At 40.7% G+C, this 13,362-nt stretch overlaps 1 protein-coding gene across 6 annotated transcripts in view; it reads left to right on the top strand.

The window, feature by feature from the left end:
• The window catches only part of LOC119132861 (aldehyde dehydrogenase, dimeric NADP-preferring-like), a 72,539-nt gene extending 63,847 nt beyond the window's left edge, over nt 1-8,692 (top strand). For 5 of the 6 annotated variants that reach the window (XM_037268422.1, XM_037268426.1, XM_037268424.1 and 2 more), the window contains one exon: nt 7,621-8,692. In XM_037268422.1, the coding sequence (XP_037124317.1) occupies nt 7,621-7,934 (314 nt within the window). In that variant the 3' untranslated portion in view covers nt 7,935-8,692. The remainder of the gene's footprint in view (nt 1-7,620) is intronic. The other variant, XM_037268427.1, reaches the window with a different exon arrangement.
• Nucleotides 8,693-13,362: the final 4,670 nt, after the last annotated feature.

Below are 13,362 nucleotides of genomic sequence, written 5' to 3'. Positions count from 1 at the left end.
CATGACAAGATATAATTAAAACATTGCAGAAATGAGAGGGGTGTACTTACTTTTGTGAGCTACTGTAGATAGATAGATAGATAGATAGATAGATAGATAGATAGATAGATAGATAGATAGATAGATAGATAGATAGATAGATAGATAGATAGATAGATATACAGTAATGAAAGGGGTGTACTCACTTTTGTGAGATACTGTAGATAGATATATGTACGTATATATTACCAATTGTGCAAGTTCTCCCACTTACAAGCTGAGAGATGCCTGTAATTTTCATCATAGGGTACACTTATACTATGACAGACAAAATAAAAATAAAACATCCATAAAATCATGTTGTCTGATTTTTAAGGAATTTATTTGCAAATTATGGTGGAAAATAAGGATTTGGTGGAAAATAAGGATTTGGTCAATAACAAAAGTTCATATTAATACTTTGTTATACCTGATATATACAGTGGGTCAAAAAAGTATTTAGTCAGCCACCAATAGTGCAAGTTCTCCCACTCACAAGCACTGAGAGAGGCCTGTAACTTTCATCATAGGTACATTTTAACTATGACAGACAAAATAAAATTTAAATAAATCCAGAAAATCACATTGTCTGATTTTTAAGGAATTTATTTGCAAATTATGATGGAAAATAAGGATTTGGTCAATAACAAAAGTTCATATTAATACTTTGTTATATACCCTTTGTTGGCAATGACAGAGGTCAAACGTTTTCTGTAAGTCTTCACAAGGTTCTCCGCACACTGTTGGTAATGTTTTGGCCCATTCCTCCATGCAGATCTCCTCTAGAGCAGTGATGTTTTGGGGCTGGCCCGAAGCATTGTGTCATAGAATCAATAATACAGGACTGTCTCAGAAAATTAGAATATTGTGATAAAGTTCTTTATTTTCTGTAATGCAATTAAAAACCCAAAAATGTCATACATTCTGGATTCATTACAAATCAACTGAAATATTGCAAGCCTTTTATTATTGTAATATTGCTGATTATGGCATACAGCTTAAGAAAATTCAAATATCCTATCTCAAAATATTAGAATATCATGAAAAAGTATACTAGTAGGGTATTCAACTAATCACTTGAATCGTCTAATTAACTCGAAACACCTGCAAAGGCTTCCTGAGCCTTGAAAAACACTCAGCTTGGTTCAGTAAACTAAATCACAAGTATGGGGAAGACTGCTGATTTGACTGCTGTCCAGGCGACCATCATTGACACCCTCCATCAGGAGGGTAAGACACAAAAATTAATTTCTCAAAGAGCAAGCTGTTCACAGAGTGCAATTTCAAAGCACAGCCACAAAAAGTCTGTTGGAAGGGGGAAATGTGGCAGGAAACGCTGCACAACCAAGAGAGATGACCGCAGCCTTAACAGCATTGTGAAGAAGAGTCGCTTCCAGAATTTGGGGGAGCTTCAAAGACAGTGGACTGAAGCTGGAGTCCAGGTATCAAAAGCCACTGTTCACAGACGTGTCCGGTAAATGGGCTACAATGGCCGTATTCCCATGGTCAACCCACTTCTGAACTCAAGACAATGGAAGAAGCGTCTGACTTGGGCTATGGAAAAGAAGCACTGGACAGTTGCAGAGTGGTCCAAAGTCCTCTTTTCAGACGAAAGCATGTTTTGTTTTTCATTTGGAAGTCAAGGCGCCAGAGTCTGGAGAAAGGCTGGAGAGGAGCAAAATCCAAGTTGCTTGAAATCCAGTGTAAAGTTCCCACAGTCAGCGATGGTTTGGGGAGCCATGTCAGCTGCTGTGTTTCATCAAGTCCAGAGTAAATGCAGAATTTAGAGCACTACATGCTTCCGTCTGCTGAAAAGCTCTATGGAGATGATGATTTCATTTTCCAGCATGATCTGGCACCTGCCCATAGTGCCAAAACCACCGGTAAATGGTGTACTGACCATGGCATTACTGTCCTCGATTGGCCTGCCAATTCCCCTGACCTGAACCCCATAGAGAATTTGTGGGGTATTGTGAAGAAGAATTTGAAAGACACTAGACCCAACAATGCAAATGAGCTAAAGGCCGCTATTGAAGCATCTTGGGCATCCATAACACCTCAGCAATGCCACAGGCTGATTGCCTCCATGCCACGCCGCATTGGTTGCAGTAATCCGTGCAAAAGGATTCCCAACCAAGTACTGAGTGCATTAATAGACATTTTCAAATGTTTGATTTTGTTTTGCTGTTATAAATCTTTTTTTTTAACTTGGTCTGAGGAAATATTCTAATATTTCGAGATAGAATATTTGAGTTTTCCTAAGCTGTATGCCATAATCGGCAATATTAAATTAATAAAAGGCTTGCAATATTTCAGTTGATTTGTAATGAATCCAGAATGTATGACATTTTTGTTTTTTCAATTGCATTGCAGAAAATAAAGAGCTTTATCACAATATTCTAATTTTCTGAGACAGTCTTGTAAGTGGCCCGCTGGCACTGTCGCGGGGACCCACGCGCCCCAGAGCGAGCCACAGAAATGAAACTCGTCCTAACGGAAACACGCACATGAGGCAGCGCTCATGATCGCTTGCGAGTGTCTCTCCTCCATCCCTTCCCAGTTCACGCACACACAAGTGTCCATTTGCACAATTGGTGGCTGACTAAATACTTTTTTGCCCCATTACATACACCGTATTTTCACGACCATAAGGCGCTCATAAAAGCTTTTAAGTCTCTCGAAAAACGAAGGTCCGCCTTTTAATAAGGTGCTCCTTTTGTGTGGACCAAATTAAAAAATCTGTCAAGTTGTTTTGTGTGGCTTCCGTAATATACAGCCGTAATATGAAGACTCGATGTACCAATCAGAGGACATTATGTTTTACATACGTAGATCAACAATCAGAGGACTAGACGTAACACGTAGAGGAGTGCGTACTTTTGCCGCCATTGGTAAATAAATACTATCGTTCGTGCAACTCTGTAAAGTTGTTTTGTGTGGATTCCGCCACACAGACGTAATATACAGGCACTCAATGAACCAATCAGAGGACACTACGTTTTACGTAGTTCGGGCCGGTAGACCAATCAGAGGACTGCACGTGACACGTAGAGGAATACGTACCTCCGCCGTCATTGGTAAATAACACTATCGTCCGAGCAAAGTACGTACCTCCGTCGCCATTGATAAATAAGACTACTGTTTGTGAAAATCTGTAAAGTTGTTTTGTGTGGCTTCCACCACACAGAGACGTAATAAACAGGCGTAATATGTAGACCCGATGAACCAATCAGAGGACATTACGTTTTACGTAAATCAGGCGGGAAACCAATCAGAGGACTTCACGTAACACATACCTCTGCCGCCATTGCTAAATGAATACAATCATTTGTGCAAAGAAAACAGCATTAGGACCCTTTAAAATGGCATAGACAAAGAGGCATGCTTACGAGGCACAATTCAAGGTTCCTGGAAAGCCAGGGTCATTGCCGAAGAGCAACGTGACAACGACAAGACAATGACGAGGGAAATTGACATGTCAGATGTCAAACTTGCCCAAGTGTTTAATTTGGATACAGAAGATGAGGACTTGGACGGATTTGCGTATGAATATCGATTAAAAATAATGTGAGTACAGTGGAGTACATAGTTAAACAGTAGAATAAAGTACAACCGAACTCACTTTCTTGCTCCCGTGACGTTATTTTTTTGTTTACCGTAAATCATGGCATGCATGCGCCCTATAATGCGGTGCGCCCTATGTGTGGACTTAATACAAAATAGACCCCAAAATTTAGTCTGCGCCTTTTAACCCGAAGCGCTTAAGGTCGTGAAAATAAGGTATACATATATATATATATATATATATATATATATATATGTATCAGTAGCTCTTCTGCTACAACGTTGCATTTCATCACAAATGGGGCACACTTTTAGTTCAGTTTTATATATATATATATATAGTTCAGTTTTATATATATATACTATATATACGTATATATATATATATATACATACGTGTGTGTGTGTGCGTCTGTGTGTGTGTGTTTTCATTTGCATTATTTTAGCCTCAGACACGTGTTATAAGACTATTTACAAAATATTCCTCAACATAGTAGACAATGTTAGGCATCGAGAGTAATACCATCCACCGAAAATGAAGTGCAAGTGTAACGAAACAATTTGTTTCTTGCAAACAAAAAATGTAAAAGACACTTTTCCCAACTAAAATTCACACACACAACTAACAACTCTTCATTTTGGAACATGAAATAAAGGGAAAAGATGTCATATTAAACAGTGAGGCATTATGTGAGGCATTATGGGATGACACTCACTCACTTGTCTGGGATAATGACGTCACTCAGGTTTATTTTTTTCTTTGCCAAGTCAAGGAAAAACTAAAAAAAAAAAACTACAGGGTAAAAAATGAGAAACCTTGAAAAGGGACCACAAATGGGAGGATCCCCCTTCCAGGATGACCAGGCTGCAATGGAGGCAGAGAGGGCACATAGAACACATATCGTATTTTTAGCACCAAAAGGCGCACTGGATTATAAGGCGCACCCTCATTGAATTTTTTATTTTAGAAATTATTTCATATATACCGGATTAAAAGGCGCATAAAATACAAGCTATACTGCAACAAACTGAGGTCGACTAGGGTTGCGGTATGCATCCACTAGCCAATAACCAATGAGCCCTCTGTAAACAATCGCGTTTCTCAAACTATCTCCTATGAAATGATCGGAACTGAGTAAAGTTCGATCTAACACATTGATACTGCTTACCTATGTTTCCCTTCCATATCGCTCCGTAAATTCCTACTCCTTGCGTAGGAGGCTGATTTTTCGTCATTTCCGTCCGACCGCGCAACCGCAGCGCGCAGGACGCATAATTGTGACCGCGCCGTAAATTTACTCGAAACATTAACAGAGCAGCCTATATTTTGAAATGAAATAGCCTCTTGCGTATAGCAGCTATCATTATAGCATTAGCCACCCGCAAACTCCCATGAGCCTCAGCTCGCAGACTCCCATGAGCCTCAGCAAAGTGTCGTGGCAGCCCCCTGTAAACAATCGCGTTTCTCAAATTATCTCCTATAAAATGATCGGAACTGACTAAAGTTCAATCTACATAACACATTGGTACTGCTTACCTATGTTTCTCTTCCATATCGATCCGTAAATTTACTCGAAACATTAACGGAGCAGCCTATTTTGAGATGAAATAGCCTCGTGCGTATAGCAGCTATCATTATAGCATTAGCCACCCGCAAACTCCCATGAGCTTTAGCTCGCAGACTCCATTGAGCCTCAGCAAAGTGTCGTGGCAGCCCCCTGTAAATAATCACGTTTCTCAAACTCTCGCCCATAAAAGTGATATTATGGGAAAAAAGTGAAAGACTGATTTACCACATTGGTGCTGCTTATTTATGATTGTTGGATATTGATCCGTAAACATACTCGAAAACATTAACGGAACAGCCTATTTTGAAATTAAATAGCCTCGCGGGTACAACAGCTATTCAGTGACGCCCACTGACCACGGTTGCCGTAATGCTGGGAAGCGATGCGACCTTGTAATTTACATTAACATTTTGGCAGAGCATTGTGTACAACCAGTATGGATCAACAAATTCATCAATTGATCCATATATAAGGCGCTCTGTGGTTTTTTTTGAGTAAAATTTAAGTTTTTAAGTGCGCCTAATCATGCGGAAAATAAGGTAATATAAAACAATCCAAAGAAAAAGTGGATGTCCAATTAAAAGTGAAGAGGTGCATGAGGTGCCCTCGATTCTTCTGGCAGTGTCTTTGAGGGGGGTAATCCGCTGCAGTTCCCTCATCCTGATTGGTCCGCGAAAAATCCAGACAGCCGTTGTCAGTTTGGGTGTCACCTGGGAGGGGGGGAACCCAAACTCCAGCCAAATCGGCCACCACAGGTTAATTAAAGGCCATATTGTAAAAATGTGTCTTTAAATATGTCTTAAATGTTTCTAATGAGGTAGCAGTTGTAATGTCCATTGGTAGGGCATTCCAAAGCTCTGGGGCCTGAATAGAAAATGCTCTAGAGTCCCTGCAGACATCTTTTTGGCCCTCGGGGTCACTAAAAGACCAGCGTTTTGTGAGCGGAGGTTACGGGACGGAACATAAGGAACAACTAGGTCGACAAGATACGAAGGTGCTAAGCCATGCAATGATTTATAGGTTAATAGAAGAACCTTGAAGTCACATCTTAAATGGACCGGGAGCCAATGTAAGTTGGCTGATATTGGGGTAATGTGATCAAATTTCCTTGTCCGTGAAAGCAGCCTTGCAGCAGCATTCTGTACTAACTGTAGACTTTTGATACTGGACTTAGGAAGACCAGAGAATAATGCATTACAGTAGTCCAGGCGCGACGTAGTATACGCATAATAGTTTCCACATAACCGGTCGAAACAATCGGACGAATCTTAGCAATATTACGGAGGTGAAAAAACGCAATTCTAGTTATGTTCTTAATGTGCTTTTGAAAAGAGAGCGTTTGGTCAAATATTACCCTGAGATTAGTTACAGTATTATGCTGAGTGATAGTACAGTTATCCATAGTTATAGCGGTTTCCTTAAATAAGTGGTGAGAACGAGCTGGACCAATTATCAACATCTCAGTTTTATCTGGGTTAAGACGAAGGAAATCGAGAGACATTCAATGTTTGATCTCCGCAAGGCACGCCTCAAGATTACAACAGTTCCGCGGATTTGTCATCAATAACGGCATATATAATTGAGTGTCATCCGCGTAACATTGAAAAGTAAAGTTATATTTACGTATTATGTCCCCAAGTGGAATCATATGAATATTAAATAGAATTGGTCCGAGTACCGATCCCTGCGGGACACCACAAGTAACGTTATAGAGCTCAGAGGTTGCATTGCCATGGACTACTCGGTGGGTCCTGTCTGATAGATAGGAATAGAACCAGCCTAGTGCTGACCCTGAAATACCAACACAGCTTTTAAGGCGCTCTAGTAAAATATTGAAGTCTACCGTGTCGAAGGCAGCACTAAAATTGAGTAATAATAAGACCGATGAAGTGTTTGAATACCTAGCTATGAGGAGATCATTAGTCACTTTAGCAAGTGCTGTCTCGGTGGAATGATTAGCTCTAAAACCAGACTGAAAAGATTAAAATCGATTATTGGCGACCATGTAATCAATATGCTGCTGCGATACTACTTTTTCAAGACGTTTTGCTATGAATGGGAGTTTTGAAACCGGCCAATAATTACTGAGACAGTCCGGGTCGAGATTTGGTCACTTAAGTAGCGGTTTAGTAGCTGGCTGCTGCGCTTCCCCTGCTTGTCTGCAGTGACGCACATTAGAGGCTATCAGCGTGGATTTAAACACCATTCTCCCATCACTCATAAACCCGTGAAGTAGCGCCTCTGCGATAGGTGAAGCGCGAAGTGGCAAGGGATCACTGTAGAGTTATAGAATTTTCTCAGGCAAACATAAATGAAAGAAAAACAAATAAATGGATTAGAAAAAAAATGGGAATTATACAAAATAAGTGACAATTTTATTATTTCCGTTTGCAGGATTGCATGAAATAATGATTGTCTACACTGCTCTTCATGCTTTTTGTGATTTTATTACGACTGCTTCATTTTGTAGGTCAGAGTGGTATGGGCTTCTATCATGGCAAACACACCTTTGACCGGTTGAGCCACCAGAGGGCATGTCTACTCCGTTCACTTGCCATGGAAAGTATCAACCTAGCTCGCTACCCACCTCAGGATCGCCAGCGAGCAAGAAGGGCACGGTTGGCCCTAATGTCGCCCTTGATTGACTTATCCAAGAAGACTTATATTTGGGCCATCAGTGTGACTGTCATTGCATTTGGGCTACTCATCACTTTGCTAGTTATTCTTCTTCTTGCTGCAGGCTTGAATTGTACCTGCTGGTACTGGAGAGGTTTTTTTAATTAGAAGAGGAAAATGACTGCCTTATATACGATACTTATACATGATTGTCAGTTTGATCTTATAAAAAGTGGTGGAAAGTCTGTCAATACTAACAGGAGGTCCGTCAGTCTGCTACTGACAGACTCACGTTTTGGTGGTGGGCTGATGACTGATGGAAACATTGATGGTATAAGCGCCGGCAGAAGCGAATTTCGTCCGCCCCCAAACTGTCACTAACCCAAAAAGCAGGCAAACATTTGGCTAATAATGTTTTGTGGCACACATTGGCACGTTAGCTCCATCCACAGTACAGAAATTTCTGAATGACCACGCTGTGTCATATCAGTAGCCTGCTGGCTTTCGTAATGAAAGGTTTTCGGAAATCCTCTACATTCTTGGACGCCCCAAAAATAAGCCCTCTCCTTGGCCTTCTTCCCCAAGGAGTACAGGGAGGTGTGGGTAGTCATTAAGTATAACACCACTTCCATAGCGCCGCTGACAACATCCATAAGCCGAAGAAGCACCAACTTCCAGAAGCTGGTGTTCCTCAAGGCAATGGTCCCCAACGACCAGTTGACCTTCCAAAGCACAATATATACATATATAAGGCTCTCTTATTATCAAGAATTGTGATACAACTGTCCTCAGCTTTGAGCTGAACAACAGATAAACATAAGGGATGGCAGAGATGCGCAAGACAGCAGCCAATCAATCAACCCTTTTTTTTCTACTTTTATTTGCAATTTGAAAATGTAAACTAAAAGTAAAAAAAAAAAAAAAAAGTAAACAATAACCAAACTTTCCGTTATCATCTCAGCTACTACTTCGGCAATATTGATCCTCACCATTGTTTGTGTATTGGTATTGAAGAAATGGGGTCGAAATACATAAAGTCCTGCCTAGCTACAAAAACAGATATGCTCAAACCTCACTGAATAAAATACATAAGCAGACAAGTAAATTCACATATTAAATCAATAAAAGAAACATTTTAAGCATATAATTATACCTACACACCAAATTAATATAGAAGACTAGACATTTTTGATATGTGGTAATGACAAAGGTTTTTATAACTTTATGATCTGATATGTATTTCTGTGCACTTTGAAATAACAAATGTTTTTTGATATTTTGCCTGAATAGCTTAAGGACCCTTAAGGAACTGTTTAATGCATGCCTGATGTTTTTCTAAATCACGGACACTGCCAAAGTCATCGAAAAATGTTCAGTACTTGATTATATCTTATGTTTTGAATATGCTAGATGTGACGTCATATGTTGCCTAATGCTCGACGCCAGCTTTGGATTACTACTGAATGTTCTGGACAGAGGGAAATGTTTTGCCTAACAATGAAAAGATATGGTTGGAAGCATGATTAAACTAAGAATGTGACGAAGTAAGCGAGTACATGGAGTGTCAAAAAAACAAACAAACAAACAAATGCATGGTAAGTGCTGAGTAAGAACTTTGCATAGTCAGGGAACATTAACAAATTGATGATGTTGTTAGGTTCCCAGTTCTTTATCTTTAATGCTTCACAGTTTGACTATTTAATGTATGCTAGAATGATCGATGCACAGCTGTGGAGCCCTTTCTGCGAGATGCGGAAGAAGGTCTAACTCCCAGCGCCAAGGTTCCTGCTCATATATTACTCTGGGCCGCCTTCCTGCATGGAGGCGACTCTGCCTAGCTTGTGTGATAATGTGTAACCTTGTAGTCTTAACTGAGAGCGACTTCTACATATGTGCAGAGAGTGTCATAGAGAAGAGAAAGCTAATAAAGCAAGAGAAGGGTTACAGCGATATAACGGCATAGCTCAAGCTACCTAGCTAAAGCTCATGTGCCAAAGAGGCCTATTCTAACAATCCCCCTGTTTGAGTGACCTTACAGGTCACTCAACTAAACTTGAGCTTTTGATAAAAAATGTGTGGCTCCCCCTGTTGAACTGGCCTAAACTGCCAGTCCCTCTCACCCCCTGTTCATGTGTGCAAAAATCCAACCTATATGTGCGCGTGGCCCCCTACACGACAAGGCTCTTACCATCAGGCCCGCCCCCTCGGACCTTTTATTGAGTTGCCACTAACTTCAGGGGCCACGAGTGTGGTGCAGTACAGAACGGAAAAATGTAATTAGTACAACAAAAATTTGCATATAATGTAGTGAGTGTCTGTCATTTATTGGTGTACCCGGTGCGAGCGATGAAATCTGTGGAGCACATGAGCAAGCAAAACAACTATATACTCATCATCAGTTATCGTGGACCGTACATCTGACTAATCACACTACATCGTCCTCCTCGACCACATCCTCCAATCCGGGAACCGGAGGGACTGGCAGAATCTCGTGCCTGCCCAACTGGGCGGCCTGGAATGTCGGAGGCCTTCCATGATCACCCACTGCACGCTCGACGTTCCTAATGATCAAGGATCTAATACAAGGAACACAGCAACAACCACGAAAGACAAACACCCCCAATATCATCCCACCAGAAATGATTACATTACTGACTACCCCTTTCCACTTACTGATCCATGTCAGTAAACGAGTTAGACACACCAGAGCATGATTTTAATTTATACGACAGACCCTAACAGTGAAACTCCAATGCGGGAGTCGTATTATAGAACAGTAAAAATTAACATCAGAAAATATATATACGTACATACATAAAAAAATACACACAAACAAATGTTAATTTTTTTTTAAATAAACCAAAAATATCACGTCCACATTGTCAAACAACATTTACAATTTCCCAAAGACTTTGTTTTCTGTTTTTATTCTCTAACTTCAGATAATGCGAAACTCCACTTGTTTTACTCTTCAATTAGTAATGAACAATATCCTTTATCCTTAAATTTCAGCAAGTCTGTCACCCAATAAAATTAGAAATTATGATGGGAATCCAGTCCACGGATTTCACCAATAATTACATTTTGAGTTTACCTGTCTTGCTGTTTGTTAATTATACAAACCTATACCTGCAGGTTTCACATTGGACGATATAAGGCAGATGCCGGACTTTCAACCACCCTGGTAACCTATTACCGTATCTCTGGGTAGGAAACCAAATGAGTGTCGCTTGCAGAACTAATGGAGTAAATGACCTCCCCTCCAAAACACTTATTTTTGGGTATAACGACAAATACTCATTCTCAGAATGGATTATTTGATTGTTCAATTGCGTTTCCAAAGAGGAAATTATAAGATCAGTCCCCATGAGTGCAATGAGAGCTCAGGTTGATCAGGCCTGTTAGCTCATTGCATCTCTAGGGGTTAAAAAGGGCTTGTCGGTACCCCCAATTAGGGTTATTTCTAGGGCCCGTCCCTTATACATATAGTCCAATTGCATCCACCTTCACACGCTCATATAGGCGTGGCCAATCCCTCACTGTAACCCCTTTCGTGGCGCGTCCGCCACATTTTCACCCAAATTGGGGGTACCACATGTTTAATTCAACTGGTGTCAGCCAAATTTTATTGTTGTTGTCAGAGGATTTTTCCCTTCCAGTCACTGTGACGTAGCTTCTCTGGTTCCTCCTGGACACGGCTGATAATGCTGGATCTGTGACGGCAAAAAACTCAGAGATGACCTTGTTAGCAACCCGGCATGTTATAAAAATGGTATCCTTACTAATCACAATTACAAGTTACAAGTTGTAGATGCCAAATCACAAATGGTACAACAATATTTAGCCGGTAAATAGTAATAGGGAAAATACCCAATGCACTTTATGCAAAATAAAACCTTATGGAAGAGATTGGTAACCTTTTATACTCAAACAGGCAAATTGGCCTTCTCCCACTGAAAACAAAACAAAAACCAACACCAAATAGTCATATTTTCTTAACAATATCACATTTTGTTCCCCTTTCTACAAACAAACGAATACTTCCACTGCTATGTTTTGTCTAAACTCTTTATTAAGTGAGGGCAGTGAGAACCAGCAGCTTCAGGAGACATCATCTTGATGAGAGACAATGCAGTGCCAAGAAACCACTGGCCAATGGCAATGGTCGTCGAAACCTTTCCCAGCAAAGACAGTGTCGTTCGAACTGTGAATGTCAGAGTTATACGCCAAGGCACTCCTAAAGTGTACAAAAGCCCTGTAACTGAACTGATCTTACTTTTCTCTCCTAAGGGGGACGTTGCCTGTGTTGAAATGTTTGTATCTAAGAAGTAATAGATGTGGTATCCTTAAGATACCAGGTAGGGAGTGTTCTGGTCTTAACGACCATTTGTTCATTTAGGTTTTCCCTTGAGTCATTTGAGGTGCGTTAGCGACATCTATTGGCCAATTTTGGTAATGACATGTTGGCGAGTGTATTTCCGATTATCTTTCCGTTTGGATCGAGCGCTCAGTTAGATGACACACAAGGCAGTTTAAGCTAGCGGTTAACTCAGTTCAGCGAGAAAGTTAAGTGTTCAAGAGCTTCACAGTTGTGATTCCCCACGAGGGCAATGCTGGTGAGTTACCCTAGACCAGGGGTCGGGAACCTTTTGGCGGACAGAGCCATAAATGCCCATTTTTAAAAATAATTTCCCATAAGAGCCATCCCATTTAAAATAAACGATAGGCTAAATACTATTAAATACATGTATTTTAATTAAGACCAACGATTTTTTGAGTGTGCTAATGTATTCTTTTTAATAACTTTTTAATATTGAAGCCGAGAAAAAAAAAACCTCACCATTAATGAGACTTCTGGGACTTCATCGTTTTGCTGATGGCTTTGTAGTCCGGTTGATATGCGGTGAGGTTGAGCTTCATGCAGGCGTTGAGGCTCTCATCCGTCATAATGGCACGATCGTGAACGGTTCTTGCTGACAGAGGCATGTCTTTTATCCGTTTGAGTATCTTTTCTTTATCCGTGAAGTCGTCAAAAATTTCATTCGCCACATCAAGCATAAATGTTGAAATACTCACCATCAGTGAATGGCTTTCCGTTCCTCACAATTGCTAATGCACCAGCAAAACTGAATTAAAGTCACCTTGTCTGGTCCATACACGGAGTTGCTGTTGACTAGGTTGGACCTTGCTCTGGAGCTCTTCAAACGCTTTCTTTCTGCTGTCCCCAGCTGGGTATTTGGTTACAAATGTAGCATGTCGTGTCTCAAAGTGGCGCTTGATATTGGAGCGTTTCATTGATGCAATTTTGTCATTGCATATGAGGCACGTAGCAGAGCCTCCTCTCTCCACAAATATGAATTCTTTGGTCCACTCATCGTCATCTTTTTTTATCTTTGCCATCTTTTTTGCTTGCCTGGCACACACCAGCTAGCTAGCTGGAATTTTAAATAAAGCGGATGGAACTTTACCTCTCACGACCCCATAGGCACCGTACTGTCCAATAAAAATCGCGCTTTTTTTGTCCGACCTGGCGTCACCCTTCTGTACACCGAAGGGCAGCTGGGATTGGCTGATGTGACGCAACCGTGGATTTCAG

This window comes from Syngnathus acus, chromosome 13, assembly GCF_901709675.1.
Source record: "Syngnathus acus chromosome 13, fSynAcu1.2, whole genome shotgun sequence".
Lineage (NCBI taxonomy): Eukaryota > Metazoa > Chordata > Actinopteri > Syngnathiformes > Syngnathidae > Syngnathus > Syngnathus acus.
The sequence above is the reverse complement of the archived record's forward strand: the minus strand, read 5'-3'. Positions and strand labels throughout refer to the sequence as shown.